Genomic DNA, 26,460 nt, shown 5'->3' on the forward strand with positions numbered 1-26,460 from the left:
CGCCATACTAATTCAACATGAACTGCAGCCTTGATATCAATAGTAAGTTGTGCAAGGAGAGTGGAAACAGTTGGGCAATGAAGACATTTCCAATTAGGAAACCCCGTCCGACATATTGGACTATTTTTATGGTGTTTAGACACCGACAACACCAGCAATGTCCTAAACACAATGTAGTATGAGTATGTTAGAAAGTATGGTGAAGGCCTACCCTTGTCCATGTGAGAAGGCTTCCATGATGCTCTTTTTGTGAGCAGCCTTGGCTTTCAAGGAGGACACGTCCCTTTTGCAGATGCCTTGGGTAATCAGAAAAAAGCACGCGGTCACTGGCACACTACTTGTCTCAGGTCCTATCTAGCTAATTACGGGAGGTATGGAATCTTCAATCCGGTTGAGAATTCTCAGCATGGCTTCCCACCATGGGCTTCTATCATTACTTACGTACATTTGAATTTTAAAACCAAACGTAATAATCATTAATATAAGACAATTCTCTGTGGGAAGTCCACAACTCATCGTGTGTTTTATCTAAGCTTTGTGCTGCCTGTCAGACAGTCCTACAATACAGCAAAGACAGTTTGTCAGTTCAAAGCTGTCTGATCCAATTTAGTTTGCTGAATAAAAAAAAAATGCTAGCTTTACCTACAATGTAAAGAACATTTATCCACAAAGCCTATTCCAGGGGAAATCTGGAATAGATTGTAAATGTGGCTGAATGCACAGGGTTTTTTCTTTTTCCTTTTGTGGGTCTCGGGAGATTTTTGCGTTTAACACTTTCCCCAGTAAAGTGGGCTATGTTTGCTTTAGGAAACCTGAGTTGACAAAGAAAAATAAAAGCAGTCTCTGAGACAAAGTATGTGGTTAGTTGACGAGGGTGTTAGTTAACAGTCCTAATGTATGTTTTAGTCTTTTACAAAGCTCAGATACACCAGAGCAATAAAAAAATGCTCAGCGCGATACAGCAAGGTAGTGCTAAGACAGTCATTTTCTACAGGTAACCGTGAAATTCAATAAATCGGACTCCGTGCAATAAAAATCTATTATTTTCTGAACAAAATACAGAATAAAAATATTAATTATTTCACTAGGAATTTGGAAGGTATATCTGCACATTTGGCAGGCGAGGGATCAATTGAAACCTACTGTACTGTATCAGCAAGCCAACAGAGGGGCAAATATCATTAAAATGTTCTAGTGCAGAGTATTATTTTTTTTTTATCCGAGATAAGATCATTTTTAATGTCTCAAATAAAATATATATATATTTTTTTTTTATAAGATTCTATTTTCTTTCCACATATATTAAAAGTAATATAATTTCACGCTACAACTACCCTGTAATTGATCATCTAAGCACCACAACCACTACAGCTTATTGCATCCCTCCTCCCCTCTATTTTATACAGTATTCCACCCTCTACCCACAGACATAATCTGGGCTAACAGAGTACATGATTTAAGCACTTCCCAATTATGTCATCAAAATCAGCCTGCGAGTACACACATTGAGCAAGAGGGCATGATACTGCTGTGTTTGTGTGTTCACTGCCGTGTTTGTGTGTTCATTCATGTCATCACAATTAGCCTGTGAGTAACACACTGAGCAATAAAGGACACACTGCTTTGTTTGTGTGTTCATGGCACAGCTACTCTACGTGACTTGCACAGTGTGAGCAGAAAGTGCATGCTCTTGCCGCCAGTACAACTATTTGGATGGCTGAAAAAGGAAGTTTGTCTTCCTGATATAATGTCAGAGGAATAAAGGGTGGGGTTTGGGTGCTGGACACTCTGGAATGAAGAAACACATGAATTAAAAGGTAAGTTTGCAGGGGGGGGGGGGGGGGGGTGGCGGGGTCACCAAGCAAGATGCTCACTATGAAACATTATAGTCATTACAATGCTCTGATTCGCATGCAAACCGTATTCATAAATAAATAGAATTTAACACTTACAGTGTTCATCACAACCCTGACAAATTAACCAATTACTATTAACTACACATCTTTAAAATAAAACCATCTTAGGTGGATGTCACAGTGCAAACACAAAAAGTGTCTGGTGAGCTATCCATTAACAGAACTGTGCAAAGAACAATAGACCGTCCATCACCACAAGAAGAGAACATCACTCTGTACAGCAGAATTCTACTTCCTGTTTGGAAGAGTTAGACAGTAGAACAGGAAGTGGACATAGTTTATCAATAGTGATGTCCCGAACAGTTCGCCGGGAACCGTTCGCGGTCGCGAACACGCACGATGTTCGGTCCGCCCCTATTCGTCATCATTGAGTAAACTTTGACCCTGTACCTCACAGTCAGCAGACACATTCCAGCCAATCAGCAGCAGACCCTCCCTCCCAGACCCTACCACCTCCATGACGAATAGGGAGCGGACCGAACATCGCCGGCGAACGGTTCCCGGCGAACTGTTCGGGACATCACTATTTATCAAGAAATCAGAAGAGTTTACATATTAAAGGGGCAGAACCGGAGAGGTTGGGCTGTGAAAGATTTTAGTTCTGAACTGTTCCTCTTTTCAGCAGAACAATATTCTACACGGAATGCTTAGTAATAACAATTACAATGCATTATTTCCATGGGGAAGCGGCAGAATTCCTAGATATGGTGACTCGTGGTGAAAATAAGTTGAATGTGTATGGATAGGAGAGACTTTCAAGGCTGTATACAACACAACTGGACCCCTGGTGCTCACCAAATGTGCAAGTTTAGGCATTTAAGACGATTGAAGTAATATTTTGATAATACTGCTCTTTAGTTTTTGTTCTCAGTTGACATGAGGATTGTAATCGATCACATTCTGCAACATTCTGCTTATCGATCAACGTTTTACTATCCACTGTGCAGGATAATGCTGTTTAATTCATACGATTCATAAAAATCTTGCTAAATAAAGATTGACAAAAAAAAAGTTTAGGCTATTAAAAAAGTGTTTTTTGTTTTTGTTTGTTTTTTAACTTGCAGGTTTTGCTTTTAAATTAATCCTTTTGTCCCTCTTGGTTTTATTTATATTTTTAAAATTCACCTTAGTTTTTTTTTTTTTTTTAGTTACACCTAAGACGTCATAGGGAGTACTATTTCTCATGGAAGCGTGACCTTTGGCAAATGTCGGTAATGGGAGGAGCTTCAGCAAAGTTCATTTTACGTTGCTATGATAATTTACCCACAATCCATTAATCAATAGAATCCCACAGAAGGGCAGACTGCAGACAATATGGACGGAGGAGAACAAAATGGCTGCAGGCCTATAAATCCAGCCAATGAAGAAAAAGTAATATATATATATCATGGCAGGTGGCAAAGCGGGTGTATAATCTTTAGGATACAGAGGACATAAGCAAAGAAAAACTGAAGAAAAAAAATGAGAGCTCTCCTTTAAGACAGTACAAAAGATAACCCATAAGGTGAATGGATTGTACATTATTTCCCAAACCATATAACTGATTTAATCCCCACAAAATAACCATCAGAGGAATGCTATATACACAAATATAAAATAAATGTGCAACAATTCAGACTGATACGCAGGAACATGGTAAGGATTTAACACTGGTCACCTCCCAAGAATGGAGTCATGAAGGCTAAACATACAGTACATCTACTTGTATGCAATATTTATGAGGCTTTTCAATAATTGGTTTCAAGGCCTTCCAGCAATCCAATGTTCCCGGGCATTGCATGAATATTAAATGTAAACACAATCAACACAGACGGAAAAATAATAATATAAAAGAAAATACTCTGCCTGGGTAACAATACTTGTGTTGACAGAACCCAATTAACTGGCAAGTGAGCGGACTCTGATTTTCCAGTTGATTAAATGTCGAGAGCCAGACCACCAACCATCTCTTTCACTATCCTGACTCTGCAGATAGATCAGAGGCACTCTAATGATGGCTAAATTAATTACAGTGAAATAAAAAGAGACCATAAACGGTCTAAAATAAACCCTGAAAAGTGCAGAACAACATGAAATTCTTCAGCAACATTATATATTCTCATACAAAACAATACAAGGACACAAAATAAGCTGTAACACAAGGTCACCAAACAACCCAATTTCTAAACCAAGATGCAAAGATATATTTCCGTGAAGAATCAATACAGAGAAAGAACAATTCCATTAAGAGAAAAGATCAATTAGGACTTCATTGTCAACTGCCCGTTCACGTTGGGATCGCAGCAGGCTCCCGAACATGAGAATGCGAAAAGCCAATTATGACAGGGCCGAATGCAAGATATCTTGGGGGCCTCTAGAATAGCATTGCATAAAATGGTTCTAAAGATTTTTACAGTTTATAATCTGATACAGAAAACAAAAAAGAGAGAGAGAGAGAGAAAAAAAGAAGAAAGTTAAATTATAATAAAAAGGTTTGTAATAAAAAGAAGTAGACAAAGAAATTCAGTAAGAGACTTCTAAACAGAATAATAAAGAACAATACTGATTAGACAAACAGGACTATCTGTCAATCTACGTATAGATCTTAGATACCTACAAATTATATCAATACAGATATATAAATATGTATCCACATATTTTCATTCTTTGCATTGTCATTTTTTTTTTTTTTTTTTGCTACATTTGCCTTCCTCCATAAACTAATTCTAAATGTATATTTTATTCAATTCTAGGGCAAAATGTAAGAAGGCGTTTCGACTGATTTGTACGGAGACTGGTCTTTATGTAGCACTTTACCTTAGTTTTGCTCATAAAAAAAAAAAAAACCAAAAATATAGATGTAGAAGATGAGGCAAAGTGCTAAATTGGGAGCAAACAGCTCACATTTGCTTCCTGGTTTGTTGAAACATTCCATTGGTTTCCGTAGGGATTGCTATATTTGTAGCACTTTGCCCAGAGTTTTTTCTGTTTTTTTTGTCTTATCGCAGAGAGAAAATCTGATTCCAGGTCTCGATACTAAATTAAGCTCAAACCTTCAGGCATTCTATTTCTTGCGCATACATAAAAATAAATTTTGCCTCAAGGAAAAAAGAAATTCACGATAATGTGACAGGATGTTAGGCAACGCAGAACAGACAATAAAAATTGTGAAATCTTAAATGATCACAGATGTAACATGGGGTTTATAGTGCACCTGTGGATGTGGGCTGATAAAGATGGGAGTAAAATAGTTCAATAATAGCTGTAAGCTGCTCCTGTATATATAGGTCCCTTGTTATAGATAATAGCTAACGTACCATGTTCTTGCTTCCTTCAGTAACCTAGCCCATAGAGGGCTACCAATGGCACCCTAGAGTTTACTTAAGTACATTTCCCATGATAATAACCCAGCCAAATAATTGCTTTGCATCATGGGAAACGCAGTCCACACACACAGGAAAGTCCAGTACTAGCTCCCAATGTTCTACACAATTTAATTGCTCATTCGCAGGTAGGTACCTCTGTCTGGGGGGGTTAAAGCAAAGAGCACTACTGTGCACAGTATACACAAGCCTTGCAAATGTAAGAAAAACAAACAAACACATTTATAATAAAAATCACAGCCAGCAGGTTGACAGGCACAATGTAAGCAAAATACAGTTTAATTACAAATGCAGTAAACGGCAATAAGTAAGGGAGAGGGCAGCTTAAACCGATGCATGGCAGGTTTTTCTGGCCAAACTTTACATTTATTTTCATAAATCCTTCTACATCTTTAAGATGCATGCAGTTGGCACAAACTCATTTTGTTCTGGCCTGTATACACACACACAGAAACACATACATATGTAAACACACACACACAAACACACACAGACATACATCCGTAAATACACACACACACACACACACACACATCCGTAAATATACACACACACACACACACACACACACACAGAAGCACAAACACACACAGACACTAAATCAGTATGGCTCTGTAAATCTTCCTGCTGCTGATTGGGTACTAACTTAACTCTGTCAAACATTCTTCCAAACTCTTGTCTAAGCAGCTGACATCTAAAATGACATAACCCACCTCCCTGCCCCCCTCAACAACAACAAAAAAAAAAACCTGGAGAGGGAATGCTATCTAGTCAGCCTTAGCCGTCTCCTGATGACATTTCTCAATAGCACTCAGAAGACAAGTGAGTGCTTCTTCCTTCAGACTGCAAGACTCTTAATATTCTGTAACTCCTATTTAAGCCCATAGGGGGGTAATACGTATCAGGGCATTGAACTCTTCACCTGCAATTATCATCGCCCCAGGAAATAGAGCTAGAGGGTGTCGGAATTTGGGGTATGACGCCCCTCTGACTAGAAATGGAACATTTGCAAGGGATAGCTATAACAGATACATTAGAGATACCGAGATAGAAGGGACAATACAGATACAAATGATAGAATAAATATAAAAGACAATGTATAGAATACTATGTAGACAGAATATACATGCTATTATTATATTACATAGATAGAGGGATTAGAAAGATAGATAAAGAGACACAAAGACAGATAGAGATATATTAGACTAGGTAGATAAATATACAGACAATCAGTCTAATAAGAGAGAAAGAATAGCATAGATATGCAGATAATGCATATATGCAAACACTAAGCCATTGATTGATTAAAGAACGAAGGCCGACTTACCGGTCATTGTCCACACTCCTGAAGCCAGGTATGATGTGCCGAAAACTGCTGTTTCTGTCAAGCTTTGGTTGGCTCTTTGTCCGTTTGATGGAGCCTTTGAGCCGACGGCTGAGGAACCCCTGTGGGGTGAGACAAGAACACCAGAATTAAACACACCGAACTGCTCCTTTTTGCACGAGCAGTGCAGTGCAGCGCCGAGCGCTCTCGAGTCGCCTTGATTTGCAGCTAAGGGGGAGCGATGCTCATTGTTGTCAGCAGAGCTCTAAGGATTCCATGTAACATCTGCTCCCGGAGCTCGGAGAGGCCAGCAAGCGACGTCAACGTGAGACTCCCCTAAGCCTCTGTTACCATGGCAACCATCCGCTCACATAAAAAAAAAAAAAAGAATACTGTCTGAGAGACAAGGCTAGCATATTGCAACTCTCAGAGAGGTGAATATGGAAAATAAAATGTGGGGGGAAAAAAACCTCAAGAGTTTGCATTCACATTTCATTTGTTTAGCTTTTTTTTTTTTCCCTTTTCATACAAAACATTCCAGTTGCAGTTAAACATGACATTCAATAGCGAGGAGGTAGGAAATGCTTACACATTGTGTTTATTTTCCGTCCATCCCTTGAAATCACATATTCATCAGGAGTTTATATTGGTGTGCATGCATGCTTCAATTCAAACTATATAATAGCCTTGATCCCATTGACTTTAACCCATTAAGGCCCAATGCCATGCCATGCCATGCATATTATGATATAAACAGGTTTGCCAAAGCCCTGGACCCTTAGATGTTAGTTTTCCCTGTAAGAATTTGGAATAATAATACGTATGCACTTTATAAAGAAGCTGGTAGGTGCACATTGGAGCAGCGCCAGGCAACGTGAGTTATTTGGGAAGATCACTGTGGCAACCTCAGGAATGTTAACATTTATTTCTCTAATTCTAGCACTTTACACCAAACTGAGCTAGTTTTGTTTTCAAAAAAAAATATAAAAAATAAATAAATATATATATATATATATGATCCAGTGGGAATGATATCTAAACATGAATATACAACAGGAGGTTATGTATAAAAAGTATCTGCTCTGTAAAATGGTGACAAAATTTAACCCCTTAAGGACCAAACTTCTGGAATAAAAGGGAATCATGACATGTCACACATGGCATGTGTCCTTAAAGGGTTAAAGGGGAGGCGTCACCAATGTGCCTGCTGATTCCACTTTTAGTAATACAGACCATATTTTGGTACACAACACCTTCAATACCACCCAACACTGGAAATACGCAATTGACAAAGGGAGGGGGGGCATCGCCAGTGATGTGACTTAGAGATGCGATTGTAGGCATCTGACAGAGGGTGGCCCACCCACGTCTGTGTGGCTGGTCCTTTACCAACAGGACCATGAAGGCAGTGCTCCTAATGCGCTCTTCTACATGGTCTTCGTGCCCACTGTGCAGCGTGAATTCAAGTGCGCTTAGTGATACGATTGCGCCATGCTGCCCGGGGAAGTTTTCCTAAAACGGGACACAACCCCCAAAATCAGAAATGTCCCCCGAAAAGTGAGATTGTTTGGAGTTATGCACCTTTTCTACATTACCTCCAATGTTCAGAAAGTGGGGTAGTCACTATGGGAAACGATGGAATGCTCGGACCAATTCACCCCAGAACTGCTCTTTAGACAGGACCCACAATGTGCATTATTAATTCTCACCGATATGGCAAACACTTCTAGTAATCTTATTAATTATGGAGATGTTTCCATAGAATATAGGTAGAAAATTTTTTTATGTGTGAGAGAGAGGGTTATCCACTAAAAGTGTAAATTGTCCTGAATGCAAAGTGAATTTAAAATTTTAGGCTAAAGTAACGGAGCTGAAACCACAGCTGACTGTAGCCCAGAATTCAAAATTTCAAAAATCACTTTCAACGCACATTGATTTCCGCAACAATAACATATATAATTTATTTTGTTTTTGATTGGGAAACGCATTATTGTTCCAATATTTCTTGTGTGTCCCCCCTAGCAGCAATTGACTGCGTAGGCTTTTGCTAACTCAACAAATAATGTTCGGTTTACAATAACGAGATAAACAGTAAGGCAATTAACCAAGCCTATAACAATCAGCTGGAGTGTTAGAAGACAAAGACAGAGAGCGGTCTGGACAAAGCCATCTATTAGCAATAGCGGAGAGAGAGACCATTACTTACAGACATAGAGCTGCCATGCAAACTGGACTTCCTTCACATTCCAAATTTCTCATTAACAAGGTCATTAATACAAAATGCCATTGGTTGGAAGGATATATCATCCCGTTACCTCCTCACGGCATAAAATAAGATCAATCATTTTGCCTCGGTACAAAAGTCTATAACACATTTAGAAAGGCATTCTCCACCCCCCCCCCCTCCAATTTAAAGGGACAGTATTGTAACAAAAATAATGGAGTAATTAATTGTAAATAATGTGGGGTCACTGCTACCGCTATTGCATTTCTCCTGTGGAAAGTCCTGTTTCTCTGAGTAAAGGTCAATACAAGCTATATGGATGCTGCCATTTATCTTACTGCAAAGGCTGACAGAGTACACATGGTGATGTCACCCAGCGAGAGCCACAAATAAGAATACTTTATCAGTGCTGCAAGTTAAGACTAATCAATTAACCAAAAGGCCGGTAGATTAGGGGGATGGAGACAGTGCTCCGTGAAACTACAGATCCCATGGTGCTTGGTAATCCTTCTGAAATACAACACATTATACAATTTTGCTGGCTGTGCATCATGGGACATGCAGTCCCAAACCAAACATAGACCCACTTGATGAACAACAACAGTTCCAAATGATGAATAACAGTTTTGATAATTTTAATTGAAAACAATAAACAAAAAATTTATTTATAACAGTTTTTTTTTCACCTCCACAAACACAACATGTGTACAGAATGCACCAGATAGAACTGCTAAAACATAATGTTTCAGTAATGTGTTTGACTTCAGACATAGAAGAAAAGAGCCCGAATATGTGTGTGTGTGTGCATATATATATATATATATATTTGGAAATACACGGACATGAATTTATAAAAATCATATTGGCGCCATCGCTCTTAAAACTTATTGGTGTTTTACAGAATAAGGTGTTTATTAACTGTCCAGTTCAGAATCATGATAAAGTACCAGATATTCATTATCTCAAGCATTTTAATTCACTGATAATATGCCCACCCAAAAAGAGAGGAAGTAACCCAGTACGTATGTGTGCAAGAACAATCTACCTGGTAGAGGGAGAGAGGGGGGCAGTCGGGGCTGCGTAGGCTGGGTTTAAATGTCCTGTATTTCACTCCCTGTATTTTACAGTAGGGCATTTAAACATGCTTGCTACGCTACAACTCTAAATAGTCTTCTAACTACATGGTGGTCTTTTGGGTGAGTGTGTGGACTAGTTTTCGGACTACATTTCCCAAGATTCTCAGCAGGCCTAAACACATCTGGACTGAGCCACAGGGGTGACAGTCAAGGGCAGGGCCTTTATCCATTGCTGGATTAGCAGAAGGTCAAATCTGGCTTTATAGCTGCCATGTTAACAAGTCACTAAAGGACACTGTAGTCACCCAGACCACCTCCTCTCAATGAAGTGGTCTGAATGCAGTGTCCCGGTCCTTTTAAACTTTTTTTATTTTTCAAACTAATGTTTACATTGCAGAGTTCAATCCACCTCTAGTACTGGCCTTCCCGACAGTCACTAGAGGTGCTTCTTTTGCACTGATGGAGTAAAACTCAGTTAAAGGGCCACTATAGGCACCCAGACCACTTCAGCTCAAGGTAGTGTTAACCCTGCAGCTGTGAACATAGTTTCAGAGAAACTGCTATGTTTACATTAGGGTTTATCCAGCCTCTGGTGGCTGTCTCACTGACAGCCGCTAGAGGCGCTTCCGCGATTCTCACTGTTAAAATCACAGTGAGAAAACGCTGATGTCCATAGGAAAGCATTGAGAAATGCTTTCCTATGGACTGTTTGAATGTGCGCACGGCTCTTGCCGCGCATGCGCATTCAAAGCTGACGACGGGAAAGGGAGGAGAGTTCCCCGGCGCTGGAGAAAGTACGTTTTTAAGCCTTTCAGCCCCCTTTAGCCCGGGTGAGGGGGACCTAAAGACCCTATAGTTTGTTTTCCTGGCACTATAGTGGTCCTTTAAGTGACGCCGAAGCTTCCATAGAATATCATTGAATACAATGCTTTCATACTGGCCAGCTCATGGCACACGCTGTGCATGCGCATTAGGTCCTCAATGCTCCTCTATGAGTAGGACTGGATGAAACCATTACGGAGGAGGCTATGCCTCCTTGATGACATCGCAGAATTCCGAAAGGTAAGTAAGGTACAGTAATTTTAATTGCAAACAGGGCGGTGGGGGACTATATATCTAACTATGGACAGGTTTGTATTTCTAACGCTATAGTTAAATATTTTAATATTTGTTGTAATAGAATCTGAGCTCCTCCAGAGACATAACAAGGTAACATGCATCATATAAGTATCCAGAGTGTTTAGCTATCACTGCCCTACAGTGTACAGACACGGTATAAAAATCACTGGCAGCTTACGAGTGGATCGAGTGAAATAGTAATAGTTTGTACAGAGGGATATAAAGTGGGGGGGGGGGGAATTAAAGCTATCGACTTTCTGAAACGGTTGCTTTGGGAGATCAGATCAGTTTAGCCGTGATGCTCTGTGCAGAGCAATTGTCTTAAATCAAACCAAATTTGATTGTGACGCAGAAATCAATATAATTGAACAGCCATTCTTTCTTATAAATCAGAGCTGTCCTCTGCTTTCCACTGTTTGCTTCATTCTTGTCCCCAAAAGACAAGTGTCCACTTGACTAGGTTTACTTATTTATTTTATTTTTCTCTGTGATACTTAGCGGAGGGAGACGATTACAGAGAAATGCTGTTATTGCTTGTGCGAGAACCTTTGTCCACTAATGAATGATATTATGAAAGTGGAACTAATTGGCAAATTAATTTGGTTTGTTAAAGGACTGGCCCTTTATGGGTACCGTGCTTACGCTTTTAGCAGTTTGCTTATATCTTCTTGTTCTCCTAAAAGAAAACAAACAGTGGAAAGCGTCACAGAGAGGCATGATGGCTAATTAACATTCATGGCATTCTCTATGCTTTGCGTGTCTTCATTATAATGAAATCGGTATAAATTTGAGAATTTAGAATAATTAGAATGAATACAACAAGCTGAGCGGTTTAAACGTGTTTTAAATGTCCCTTAAAAAATGTACGTCTTTACTCCACAAGGTGCGACCATCTTGATTCTTACTGTTCATTACGCACATACTGCCATATCCTGCAAGGAAAAGGGTGAGCTCCCCACAGAGGCGCGCTATATGTCTCAAAATAGGGGAGTCGTTTATTTATTTTTCCTCTAGGCACAATGGGCCACGCAGCCATTGCCACGCAGCACAATCCACGCACCCACGCAACGGCAGCTGGCGCTAAACATCTTCGAAAATGCTAGCTTCCGACTGGTTGATATCAGTAAACTATTTCTTCATTTTAAACGTTTCCAGGCCATGCTGACAAACAGGCTTATCTTCAAGAATCAACTACAGTCGCACAGTAACATTTTACTGATGCTTGGCGAGATAATCCGTTGGGAATATTGTTTTTAACTGACTGATGTCAAGACGTTTTCACAAGACATCCTGGGAGAGTTGGATAACTGAAGGGTTTCTGGCACGTTTCCCTACGAGTGCTGAACATTCCGTGTACGCTTCAGCTATTGATTAATGTTAAGTTATTTGTAGGTCACAGAGCCACAAATTCTGCAGTTTTCAATTTTACTTACTTATCACTACAACTAGCGAAGGGCATTTGTGATTCGATAAACCAGAAATTGTTTCAATAACGGTAGCAGGCGTGCTCGGCGCTCCCGCTATGTAAATAGTTAAAACATTTGCTTACGGTTGGACAACTTATCTGCGGTCGGGCAACAGTCAGCTCCTCCATGCTTTTGAGCAGTAAGTTCTTTGGAATGAGCTACGTTTGTAGGTGCAGGGCTTAGCTCATTGGCCAAGAGTGGTCATCTGATGATCTCAGCCAACAAGATAGCCCTGCACAGCTACTGGCACTCCCTAGAGGAAGTGACCAGCTCCCCGCCAGGTAAGTTGTTAAAATGTTAGCAAACAGTTTGACTACTTAAAGGGGCACTGTATCTGCTTCATCTCATTAAACTGGTTATCGTGGATGGAGTCCCGTGGTACCATCATATCTTTCAGCATTAAACAGTTTTAATGCTAAACAAGAGTCCCCAGCAGTCCATCCCCTCTGTGCTGCTTTGGCTAATAAGGAAGTATTAGCCTGAGCAGCAATGGGCAGCTGTGACTGGCTGAGAGTGTCCGCTGACCGCTTTTAGCCTGTCAGAGCTCCAACGGACGGTATAAATGGGTATGACAACAAGGAAGTGTGTAATCTCTGCCTTAGCTACACATACAGAAGGGGCTGGACTGTGGGTGGCCAGGGACTCTTATTTTGTGGCATTCTGCACGAACATGGTGAAACACTGAATGGAGGGACAGTGCCAGGCACTCTAACCAAATCAAAGAGATGAAATGGTTATAGTGACTACAGTGCTCCTTTAAATTAGGAGGGCTGTCACTGAGCCAGTGACAGCCCTTCTAAAAAAAGCCCCGGCCCCTTTTATAGTGGGCAGTGCCAGTGGCGCAAATCTCCCCATTGGCCCAATCATCCCAATATTTCAGATGCAAAGGCACACCTCAAATTAAAAATGATCTATTCTTACTAAAACCAACATGGGGAAAATGTCTTAAGGTTTTAACCTGGAATTAACCAAGATAACTTATAAAGTTGAGTGCAATGATCACAAATCACGGAGATAATGAATACTTATAATCTCTCTGGAAAAAGCTGATGAAGTATACAAAACGAAGAAGGAATAGCCGCATAAACTATACAAAGTAACAGAATACATTTACCAAAACAGGCTTAACAAACCTTGATCCACCAAGTCTCTCTAGAAAAAACAGCATATGCCAAGTAGAACATCCTACTGAGAACATTGAAGCTAAAACAAAACAGAGTGAAAGACCTTGACGTTTAATATTGATCCCTTTCTCCTACGTACTATTTCACAGAGTAAGACCCAATGCCAGAAACAAAGTCAGCCCTGTGTTTGTTTAGTTGTTGCGGATGGAATTGTAAAGACTCGAGAATGTATCGGCACCAGATAAAATGGATAGTTTTTGTATGCTCAACAAATAAGATACAATCAAGGGCCCAGAAATGAGATCATAATTATGACATTTTATTGCAAAATTATCACAGAGACTCAACAAGTTCCCATGTAAAACACATTGACGAGAAGGCCACACTTGCAAGATACTGAGCCAAAACAGCCACTTACTGACCTAGAATTGGATTCTACTGAGAAAAAAAAATACTATTTTTGATTAATATTTAGGTTTTTATAAACTAAATAAAAAGCAATGTCATGATCCTTATAGTGGCTCTGTCCCCTCTGGTCACGAGTACAAAGATGGAATTGTTCTAAAATACTCATGTTAACATCTGGGGATCTACCAAGAGTACAAAGTTGACGTGGCTCCTTGCGGATGAAGGCCAGGAGCTGAAGATAGAAGATGGCAGCACCAACCATTTAGAGCGGTCAAGTAGTACAATTCATTGGGCAGAAGACGTCTTATAATCCCATTCTGCATGGATGGTTGTATTATCTGTGCAGTTATTCAGTGTCATGAATATGTAATAATGCCCAGACTGCCACCATGCAGGCTGGAGGCCCTAATCTCGGGTAGTAACAGGATAGAAATGTCGTTGTCTGCCCAAGATTAGTGGGAGTTACACTCCTGAGCTGTACCATTTTAATAAGGGCAGGTGAAACAGCTACCATGGGAACTGTGACTTCCACTAACCTCAGGCAGCATTGGGATATGTCTAGATTAACCCCTACACTAAACCTAACCAAAAATATGATTTATTGTTAGAGATACAGTACAGCGCATATGTATCGGAGGAAAATAATATTATTGGTATTTATATAGCGCCAACAAATTCCGTAGCGCATTACAATATTAAAGGAGGGGGATTTAACAATAAATGAGATAATTACAAAAACTTACAGGAACAAAACGATGAAGAGGATCCTGCTCAAACGCGCTTCAATAATGCCATCTCGGGTTCTGGAGACATTTATAAAAACACAAGACCTTTGGTCTATAGGACCCCTCTATGTGCTGGGAGTTTATTAGGAAATTGGACAGGTGTAACGGATTCCTGTCACAGGAAATAAAATGGGTAAATTCACCAAACTCCGGATTTGGTATTGCAAATTCAGAAAATTTCATTCACCTCAATTTGTCCCATTCCCCTGGTCTGTATAAATGGAATTAACGGAATTCTTTGCAATTCGGCTATTTCTGAGCAGCCAAAACATCAAGCATACGTAGCGATTAGGCCTAATGAAAACCAAATGGTAGGGCAAACACTGTTAAAGTAACCAAATTAAACCCAGATGGCGCTTGGCACTTCGTAAATACACCCTAAAATGTGTGGCTGGTGGAGTTCCTTATCACTAGCGCCCTCTAGAGGAAACTTGGCAGACTACAACCAAGAGGCAAAATGAAAGAGCAGAAAAGGACAGTAACAAAAAACAAAATATTAAACTAAATCATGGATAGTTTCCAATTGTGTCCTGGCGTCTAGATGTTTTGACCCGGCTTGATAGTACCCAGAAGGATTAAAGACTGAGCTGAGCTTTAGGGGAATTGGAACTTTGATTCAGAAATTCTAAGCTGGAGCTATATCCACGGAGTCATGTCACCATGGCATTTCTGGCAACCAACTGCCCCAATATACGAATGGGCAAATTGTTTCAACAATAAAAACATGTTCTTTGCTCAGGGGGCTAGGAGGTTCCCACAATCAACATTTGCTTCCCTTGAAGGGCCGGATCTCTAAACCATGGTACAAATAAGTAAAGTCTTATCTCATTTTACAAAAGTCAGTCAGCTGGTAGTTCACCGAATAACCTTTTACACAGTGTGGCTTTTGTTTTGTTTTGCCCAATTAAAAAGTCAAAAAGCACATATAACAATGAAAATTCCTGCAAACCATAAGCAAATCTCTATCCATCCTTAGACCGCTCCCCGTTAAGAGAGTCTTCATTTTGCCTAGTAATTTATTTATATATAGTTATGTATTTGCCCTGCCCTCATTATGTGTTCTGTACTCAAAATCCCATCGCTCTTGGGCAGCCCAAACGTAAAAACGAAAAATAAAACTCCAAACCCCAATGAACACAGTGGTTTCCAGTAATGATTATCAAAGTGTAAGCTCCCCTGCCAACAACAAGACAAAAACTCAAGACGCTGCCAATTACCAAGGGTACGCAGTTTTTTTCATTTAAAAAAAAATTGTACAATTTGTCTCAGCAACAGAGTGGCAGACGCCATGCTACAGCTATTTTTTTTCTTCACTGCAATCAGTTTAGTCGTATATTCATGAAGTACATTTTGTAGTATTCAATTTTACTTTTATTACATTTCTAGTGAAATGAAAAAAAAATTGGCTAGATTGCATTGATGTTAGATCGTTATGAATAATTGATTAGATTCTTGTATAGTACAAGAAGTAAACACTGCTATTTTCACATCTTATTTTCCCTTAAATTAGGCAACGGAATGATTCCAAGTATTTTTTCAGAGTATGGGCACATAGAATTCTCCAGTCATTATTTATACATACTCTACATGCGAATACATTCAGAGGCCAATATCCAGAAATCTATTCCACAGATATCACAAGTAGGATCTACATACAGGCTTATTAACACTGGCTAAGTTTGTTAATAATAAAATACATACAGCTTATTAAAGTGAACCATCGAGACAAAATAAGAGGAATTGAAGAAGATATTTGCTAAATCAATAATTGGGGTTTACAGAAATAAACAACTTCTGCCATTAAAATATGCCGCAAGGCCACTATTCTGGAATGGATATGGCTTGATTTGTATAGCTATAGATGATCTTGGCACTAATGTTTTCCAACTCAAGCCATGATCATAGATTGCTGTCTGGGCCAAGTTTGGGACAATATGTTGCAGACGCATACTGCATGGTATTCAGAGTATCGTTTATTATCTGGTCCTTTGCAGGTTTTTTACTTATATCTCCCGATGCCAGGGACCTTGTGCTCGAAATTTAATACGTAATGGATAGTGTCTGAGATGAAAGTTGGTTGTGGTGGGGGGGCGGGGACCGACCGCCATGCTGACTGGTCGCGGGCTGGAGAGGCTCCTGACAAATTTGGTCTACTGTGGCACAAAACCCAAGCAATACAGCCGTACCAGCGACCAAAAGTTGACACAGGTATCCGGGCAGTTGCCGGAGCCACCGCGGTCCCCAGTTTTGCCAGTAAGGTTCTTACGTGCGTTGTGAATTTAGCAGTGGTGAGTGGGTGCCCTTGTAGTAGTAAGAGCGGAGAGTCTGGTAAGTGTGTGTGATGAGTTGACCGTAGGTGGTCTAGTGCCTTAACAGGACACCAAGCATTATCAGTGGGAAAGAGGTGAATGATAGTGGCGTGTAGTGAGTGATTAGTTTTGGTAGATGGGAGCGCAAGCACGTAGTGATCCTCCACCTTTGTGAGGTGTGAGGTTTTGAGGCTGTGTGTGATATCCCGTTGACAAACAATGGTGAATTCTCTGGGTCTGAGGAAACCGTAAAAAGCTAGATAAATTGCAGACTTGATCACCAGGTTCATGTTGGGATTCATCTAGTAGATTGCCGAGTAGTCTAAAGATAGGCCCATCTATTGGTAGCCTGGTGGTGGTAAGTGGAACAGAAACCTTAGAGATACCCTTAAAGACTTTATTGATGGGGTATGATGACAAGAAGGGGGTGTTGTTAGGTAAATTAGTGAGACTGTGGTGCTGAACCCCCCCCCCCCCCCCGTGAGATATAGTTTAATGGTATTGTGAGAAAGTTTAAAATGTAAGTGGCAGAAGGAGGCAAAGGCCACCATAGTTTGAGTAGTAAAATCACCTTGTAAACCGAAATCCGCTGTCAATTTATTAAAAATGGTAAGTGCCCTACTGTAGGTGACAGCTGTGTTAGGTGATAGTGCTTGGTGTGTGAGAGTCCTAGCGTGGTGCATTAGTGCGTTCAATACAGGATTAGTTTGTGAAACCGCGGTGTCTTGGATGGCTGACAGTGGACTGTAGGGAGTGCCTGGAAGAATACCTGGAATTGAGAGTGAGACAGAGAGTCAGCGGCCGTGTTGTGGATACCCGGGATGTGAAAACAGACTAAGTGGAACTGGACGGTTGCTGCCAGCCAGCTCAGTTGGCGAATCAGCCGCATGATGGTAAGGGAGGATATATCTACACACTTCAATGAGATGAGGTGGTCTGGTGCCTATAGTGTCCATTTAATTCTATGTACTGCAGGGCTGCCCCTCAACAAGAAGAAATGTATGCAAGGAAGCTTGGTGCGTTTTGCAATCCTTACCAAGAGGTCGATATAAATAAACTGGTGCAGATAGTGGCATCTCCTAAAATCATTGCTACTTCACACATTCTCTGTATGAATAGCTGCAGTTTTTATGGCTTCAATGGAATACAAGATCCGCTAAGGGAATTGAAAGACCCCTTTGCCTAAGGGCTCTTAAGCTAAAAATCCAACTTGGGCATAGTTGGATAGTCACAAAAAGACAGACCGAGTCAATAAACCACTAAATTCATCTGACGTCTTTCCAAATTGATACAAAGTATTCCCACGGTCAAAGCCGCACATGTCAGTTGTATTACCTATAACAGACACTATTGACATTGATTACACATTGCCATTAATATATTGCAACAGGTATTCCCTCTGTTTTATTTGTGAGATTTTTAGCACTGATACGGTTAAATGATTCTTTCTAACAACCAGATGCTATAATTTGCATTAAAGAAATGGAAAAATGTTGGGATGGAGTCATTAAGATCGTTATTTTTGATTATTTAAGAGCTAGACAACTACATAAACAGTAAAATCATACCCCTCCCCCCCCCCCCCTCCCAAGTGTCTATTTAGGAAGGACAGTCCCTATGTTGAGCCCAAATCCCTTAGTCCCATTTCCTATCCAAAGTTTGTTCTTTCCTAGGAGTTCTATATTGTTGGTTTGTTGAGTATAGAACAGAGCTCCACAGCCATAATACTCCCAGTAACGTGTCTTTAAAGGGACACTATAGTCATCAGAACCACTACTGCTTAATGTAGTGGTTGTGATGTCTATAGCTTGTTCCTGCAGTCTTAGCACTCTAAAAATTGCATTTTCAGAAAAAAAGGATGTTTATATTGCAATCTAGTACAACCTCTAGTGGCAGTCACTCATATGACCCCTAGAGGTGCTTCCTAGTCCAATGTGCAGCACCTACAGTGAGGGAAAAACGTATTTGATCCCCTGCTGATTTTGAATGTTTGTCCACTGACAAAGAAATGATCAGTCTATAATTTTAATGGTAGGTGTATTTTAACAGTGAGACAGAATAACAACAAAAACAAAAATACAGAAAAACGCATGTCAAAAAGTTATAAATTGATTTGCATGTAAAGTAATTAAGTATTTGATCCCTTCGACTCAGTACTTGGTGACAAAAACCTTGTTGGCAATCACAGAGGTCAGATGTTTCTTGTGATTGGCCATCAGCTTTGCACACATCTCAGGAGGGATTTAGTCCCACTCCTCTTTGCAGATCCTCTCCAAGTCATTAAAGTTTCGAGGCTGACGTTTGGCAACTCGAACCTTCAGCTCCCTTCACAGATTTCGTATGGGATTATGGTCTGGAGACTGGCTAGGCCACTCCAGGACCTTAAAGGACCACTATAGGCACCCAGACCACTTAAGCTTAATGAAGTGGTCTGGGTGCCAGGTCCATCTAGGATTAACCCTGCCTGCTTTAAACATAGCAGTTTCAGAGACAGCCGCTAGAGGCTGTGAAAATCACAGTGAGAAGACGCCAGGGTCCATAGGAAAGCATTGAGAATGCCGATGACGGCAGAAGAAGGAGGAGATTCCCCAGCGCCGAGGGAGCCCGGCACTGGAAAGAGGTAGGAATTTAACCCCTTCCTCCCCCCTAGAGCCCGGCGGGAGGGGGACCCAGAGGGGGAGGGGGACCCAAGGACCCTATAGAGCCAGGAAAAAAGTATGTTTTCCTGGCACTATAGTGGTCCTTTAATGTGCTTCTTCTTGAGCCACTCCTTTGTTGCCTTGGCTGTGTGTTTTGGGTCATTATATAGTTACATAGTTACATAGCTGAAAAGAGACTTGCGTCCATCAAGTTCATCCTTCCTCACATATGTTTTTTGCTGTTGATCCAAAAGAAGGCAAAAAAAAAAAAAAACAGCCACGACTCATTTTCAATACCCTAACTGAGGGAAGGAGGTTCTCACCCAAGATTTGATGGTACATGGCCCCGCCCATCGTCCCTTTGATGCGGTGCAGTGGTTCTGTCCCCTTATCAGAAAAACACCTCCAAAGCATAATGTTTCTACCTCCATGTTTGACGGTGGGGATGGTGTTCTTGGGGTCACAGGCAACATTCCTCCTACTCCAAACACGGGGAGTTGAGTTAATGCCAAAGAGCTTGAATTTGGCCTCAACACTTTCTCCCAGTTCTCCTCTGAATCATTCAGATGTTCACTGACAAACATCAGACAGGCTTTCTTGAGCAGGGGGACCTTGCGGGTGCTGCAGGATTCTGGTCCTTTACAGCGTAGTGTGTTACCAATTGTTTTCTTGGAGACTAGGGACTCAGTTGCCTTGAGATCATTAACAAGATCCTCCCTTGTAGTTCTGGGCTGATTCCTCATCGTTCTAATGACCATTGAAACTCCACAAGGTGAGATATTGCATGGCGCACCAGACCGAGGGAGACTGACAGTTATTTCGCACCAACTGTTGTCACCGTCTCACCAAGCTGCTTTGCGATGGTCTTGTAGCCCATTCCAGCCTTGTGTAGGTCTACAATCTTGCCCCTAACATCCTTGGACACCTCTTTGGTCTTGGCCATGGTTTGGAATTTGGAGTTTAGAATCTGATTGATTAATTCTGTGGACAGGTGTCTTTTATACAGGTAACGAGCTGAGATTACTCCCTTTAAGAGAGTGCTCCTAATCTTAGCTTGTTAGCTGTATAAAAGACACCTCGGAGCCAGAAATCTTGCTGATTGATAGGGGATCAAATACTTATTTCACTCATTGACATACAAATTAATTTCTATATTTTTTGACATGCGTTTTTCTGGATTTTTTTTTGTTATTCTGTCTCTCACTGTTAAAATACACCTACCATTAAGATGGACTGATCATTTCTTTGTCAGGGGATAAACATTTAAAATCAGCAGGTAATCAAACTTTTTTTCCCTCACTGTGTTGTGGATCCAAATAATGATCTTTGTTATATTCAGAGGAAGTCCAAATTGTTGTTACAAGTGCACTTGGAGAAGCGAGAATTAGACACCAGACACCTGTTGGTATTCAAAATAAGCCTCTGACGTTTTATTCATCAGCTGGGTTTTATACATTAAAAAGTAAGTGCTTACGTGCAAATACTCTTAGAACAGTAATAGCAAGGGAGTACAGATAAGACATAGGGATGAGCGCCATGTATACATAACACATAAGTTTCAAGGTAAGAGAGAACAAAAAGAGTAGAGAAATCTTAGGTGGGGGCTCTCTGCTCACGGAACTTAGACATATATGGTCTTAAGTGTTGTTCAAGCATCAAGCATTTCCTGAGTCCAAGTTAGCCAATTTTAATACAGGATATCATTATATGACACCTATAAGCTTGAGCCTTAGAATCAAGATAAATTCTATCATAACTGTATGCTCAGTGTCTCCATGCTTTGCATGGAGTCGCCGAATGTTCCCCATAAAGCTAATTGCTGCAACGCAGCGTGATGTTTTGATGTGCATGTGCCATAGTCTTCCAATGCTTTCCTACGGGAAAGCATAGGATTGGCTGAGATCATCAAGATTGATGATCTCAACCATGGAGGCGGGGCCACTCATAGCAAGACCGGCACGGCGTGGGAGAAAAGGTGAGTAAAGACACCTAAACAGCCACTGTAGGACTATAGTGTCAGGCATACATGTTTACATGTAAGTCTATAATAGTCCTTTAAACTACAATAAATGTGTTTAGAAATCAGTCTTTATAAATATGATACATTGTTCTTATTCCTAATTAGATTTTAGTTTCCTAAATTGTAATCAGTAAATCACATAAAATTTCTCAGATCCACCCGCCCCTGGTTACACCCTTACTTACACCTGTAAAAAAGTGTTCCTTCTTTGTTCATTTCAAATGTTGGAAGGTGTGCAATAAAAAAAATAGAGAATGGTTCAATAAATAAATTATTTGTTTTTATTGCTAGTTGTAGTCCGTCAGTTTAGAATTAGCGCATGCATACGGGTGCAGAAAAACAACACGCAGAAAAACCACAAACAAATTGTTACAAAATACTTTCTGAGCCTGCAGCTTCTGAGTTAGCCAGGAGAACCTGTAGTTTATTTAATAGCATATTTAGCGTAAAAAGACGCAGAACGCGGGAAAAAAATAATAAAAGTCTCAAGTCAAGAGATCAGGGAGTATTTTCCAGGGACAGAAAAATAAATATCTCCGTTTCCCCCTGTTACCTTGGAAATGTGTCTGGAGCAATAATGCTGACATTTCACTTTTTTCTCTGTGAAGGCGTCGGAATAGAAAAGTGAATCTATGCAGCACTTGGAAGACGAGAGACACTGATGATCAGGATTGTTCAAGATGTTAAGGGAACGTTGAATGGGTTAAACGCCACAGGAGACGTCAGCTTTCTTTACTAATTAAAGTGATCATGAATTATAGTTTATTTATTGACATACCTGCTATGAATCATAGGACCATTGACGTCTCTCTCTCAAACAGTTGATTATTCCAATAATAATTAGTATGGATATTTTATTGACATAAATAAAAAAATATATTAAAAAAATGTAATTATTTTTTAGCAGTACAACAGAGCCATGATTATTTCATTGGATTGGTTGACACCAGTCATTTCAATCACACAACTCCTGATTTATCTGTATATGGTAGATACCGCATGCAGTACGTCTGAATTGGTCAGAGGGTACTTCGATAGTGTCAGAAACATGAACTTGCTGAATGAAAGAGTGACATCAAGGGTACTCGGCTGTAAAATTCTAAAAGTAGCAGTGTTACTTGCTTGGAAATTAGTTGGGGAGAAACTGATAGAGAGAAACAGAGGCGGTCTCGTCTAATACCTCCCAACAGTCCCAGATTTGGCGGGACAGTTCTGAATCTGGCACCATTCTATGTTTGTTTGCTAGTGTCCGGCTTCTGGCAAAACCAGGGAAAATAATCTATAAGCTAAGAACACCATTAGATAGACTCACCTTCCATGAAATGAAATCAGGGCATTGAATTTGTATGAGATGAGGGAGGACACTTGCACACCAGATTGACACGCCATGTTCCACCAATTCTTCTCTAATTACATGACATGAATGTGCTCTTATTAATATTACCTTGGTGGCCTTTTGAACTATTTCTACTTTTGCAGGAATTTCTTTTTTTTGAAATTTAAGTGTACTTAAAGGGACACTCCACTAGCCAAATACAAAATAAATAAAATCACTGTTTAGGAGATATACCCCGACTGAAAACTTGCATGCATTTAATTATCTATTTTTTTTCACTGGGGTTATATCTAAAATAAGCTTGCAAAATCTGTGGATCTCTTGTCTGCAGCCCATGCAAGCCCTCCCATTGTAACCCTGCCCAGACGTTCTGAGATTGTCCAATCACAGACTTCCCAGACATGAAATCTCAGGAGCCTGTCAACCAGTGCTACGCATATGCAGATCTTGTTTAACGAGCTCTTCCATCGTCAGAGCTACACTAGAGCAAGCTGCAAGCATGTTTAATAATAGTCTACACTGTACAAAATTGAGGGACAGTTCTTTATTGTCTCTGAAGCAATCCACCAGGGGGATTGCAGGACTTGAATCCCAATTCCAGGCCTCTTGGCAGCCGTGTATCTCTATTTTATCACATACACAACATCTGAGCTATAGAAGATGCGATATTTTAAATTTGTAATGCTTGCTTTTTAATATAAATTTAAAATATCACTTTACCATTTTCACTTTAAAATGTAGAACGTCGGGGGGCGGGGCCGGACCGCCGAGCTGGAAGGCAGCATGGCAGCTCAGCTCCTACACATTACTACCTAAACAGCCATAAAACAACGATTTCTAACCATACCAAGGACCGCCAGCGCCTGTCCTCAGGGTACAGGGGATACTGGATCCAGGGTGAGGCTGGCTCTCCGAGCTGCAGTCCCCAGGAGGAGAGACCCTTGATGCCCTAATTGGGGCCTACTCCGGCGGTGAGTGGGGCGGACGGCCGCTGCTCCACTATCCTGCCAAACGGACCCAACGAGAGGACGGCAACCAGGTGGATCTGGCCCCGTCCCCCCCCCCTGGACCGGTGGGGGTGATCCCGGTCCGCAACGCGGGAACCAGACCGAGACAGCGCAACCCGGGGCCAAGAACATTACCACCCAGCCTCGTGGCCCAAACGCCTCAACTAAAATGGCGGCTGACAGAAGCGCAGAGGCCAGAGGGAAGGCATACCTTCTCCCCGAGCCAGAAGGGAACCATGCGACCTCCGGGAACAAGCGGGTCTGCAGTCTATTGTGGCAAGCAACAAACCACTACTATAGCAACCAAGCACAGAAAGGCTCACCACTCACAGCCATCCCTGGTGAGAACACGCCGCCAACTACCGTCCAACCTACATCTGGGCTGCAATAACCTCACAGGGGGCACCGATAATGCAGCAACAACCGACTGGGTACCCAGATGCTGGTCTGAGGGGTTAGACAAGCCCAGGCCTGGCTCCCTCTGCACAGCAACCCCACAAGCGAACGCTCACCTAACCACTCCACGTGGCAAGACACAGGCAAGCAGCGGCGGAGACCCGGCAGGTCCCAAACTGCTTGCTCGCTGATGGACCGCCACAAGCCTGCCTCAGCCAGCGCCCACCAACCTCGCAGCAGAGCAAAGTACTCACCCCACACCCACCTTGCAACACGACGGCCCAGCGGTACCAGCGCTTTCTCTCACTCAGGCCCACACCAACTCCACGGAGGTCACTCAGGAGAGTGCACACAAGGGCACAGCTGCAGCTGGAGAAGCTGAAAAGAACCCCCAAAAAAACGACCAAAGCAACTTACCTACCCGCAATCAATTGTGCCGCCATGCAGTGTGTCTGCTTGGGATGGGACTGTGCTGTACCCCAGGCCGGCATAGGTAGACTGGGGCTAGGACTGAGCTGTGAGTAAAGCCTCTGGCTGCTCGCTACTGAAACTTGCCTGTACACCTGCACACATAAGTACTACAAGCATGGATACACACACGCACATAGTCTGGTATGTGACACTGTAATAATATTGAGCATATCGTCTAATATTTCCTTCTTTCTTTAGCATCTGCTAAACAACCAGCCTGCTAACTAGACATGATGTGTACCCTCACAGCTTAACTGTTATATAGATTGGTCAGGTCCTATACTGCAAATCTTAGCTAGGCACAAACTAGTTTTCTTTTTTACATTCACAACAACGTTCTGCCTAATGTACCTACTATACACATGCCTTGCTACTACTCATGTTTTAATGTTCATCCTCACTTTAAATATAAAACGTGCACGAGTCTCTGTATACCCCACTGTAACAAATGTTATCGATCTTAGCAAGTGGAATGCCTTTGGGGTACCACAAGCATGCCTGTCAAACCTATATGCACGACAAAAATAAAGAATTAAAAAAAAAAAAAAATGTAGAACGTCAAATGTGGAATGTATCCTAATTTTCAATTCCACTTACATTCCGACCCCTGCACAATGTTTAACACATCAAAAATGGATTGAAAACATATTTCTTTATCTTGATTCCCATGATTTACCCAATTTCAAACCAGCAAAAAAAATTATAGATATATTTAGGTTCCATTTGTTTCAGATGCCCTCTGGGAAACGGACACAGTAAAAAAATAATAATATATATATATCGTTTTTTATTTTAAAGCAAAATCATTTGTTAGTTGACTTATGCGCAGTCGTTTGATTTGAACCTTTGAGCTGCGAACTTGCATTATCTCTGCCTGATGCAATCTCTGTCAGAACTGATAAACGGAAGACGGGAAATAAATAAAATTGTGCACTGTCAAGAAACCTTTTTTTTTTTTTGTATTTTGTTAGCGCAATGTGTGGATAAGAAATGTAATGTCCTGGCTGCTTCCCATTCGGAGCACGCATCCCTTCCTTGGTGTGCAACTTAAATTAATATATTGGCAGGTGAAGGTTATATATCATTGCTGAAATCCCTGCTAATCAACTTCTTCTGCCCGTTAAAGGATCAATGATTTTCTAGAGCATTGACAAGATAAATATTTAAACAATAACAAACAATGATTGTCTTCGGTTTGTGTTACGTTATTACGGATTCGTTTATTGAAAGGGTGGCAAAATCACGCTTATTTTTCAAGGCTCTGTGAGACAAACCGTGACTTGTTTCATAGCACAACTTTGTGTCACAAATCGCTACAAATAGAGACGAAAATAAAGTCATTGATGCCGTCAATGCCAAATCGCTTGAAATAAATACAAAACAGAAACAAACAACATACACTTTACACACAGATGTTTGAGCAACACAATTTAAAAATAAATCTTAAAAAATTGTGTCCATAGATTACTGTTCAGGAA

The 26,460-nt window shown here is 40.9% G+C and overlaps 1 protein-coding gene across 8 annotated transcripts in view; it reads right to left on the minus strand.

Annotated features, from left to right (window-relative positions):
* The window catches only part of DAB2IP (DAB2 interacting protein), a 586,435-nt gene that overhangs the window by 289,416 nt on the left and 270,559 nt on the right, over positions 1–26,460 (minus strand). For 7 of the 8 annotated variants that reach the window (XM_063432812.1, XM_063432814.1, XM_063432815.1 and 4 more), the window contains exon 3: positions 6,606–6,724. In XM_063432812.1, the coding sequence (XP_063288882.1) occupies positions 6,606–6,724 (119 nt within the window). Of the gene's footprint in view, positions 1–6,605; positions 6,913–26,460 lie in introns of those variants that run through there. The other variant, XM_063432817.1, reaches the window with a different exon arrangement.

The sequence above is a fragment of the Pelobates fuscus genome, chromosome 9 (genome assembly GCF_036172605.1).
Source record: "Pelobates fuscus isolate aPelFus1 chromosome 9, aPelFus1.pri, whole genome shotgun sequence".
Lineage (NCBI taxonomy): Eukaryota > Metazoa > Chordata > Amphibia > Anura > Pelobatidae > Pelobates > Pelobates fuscus.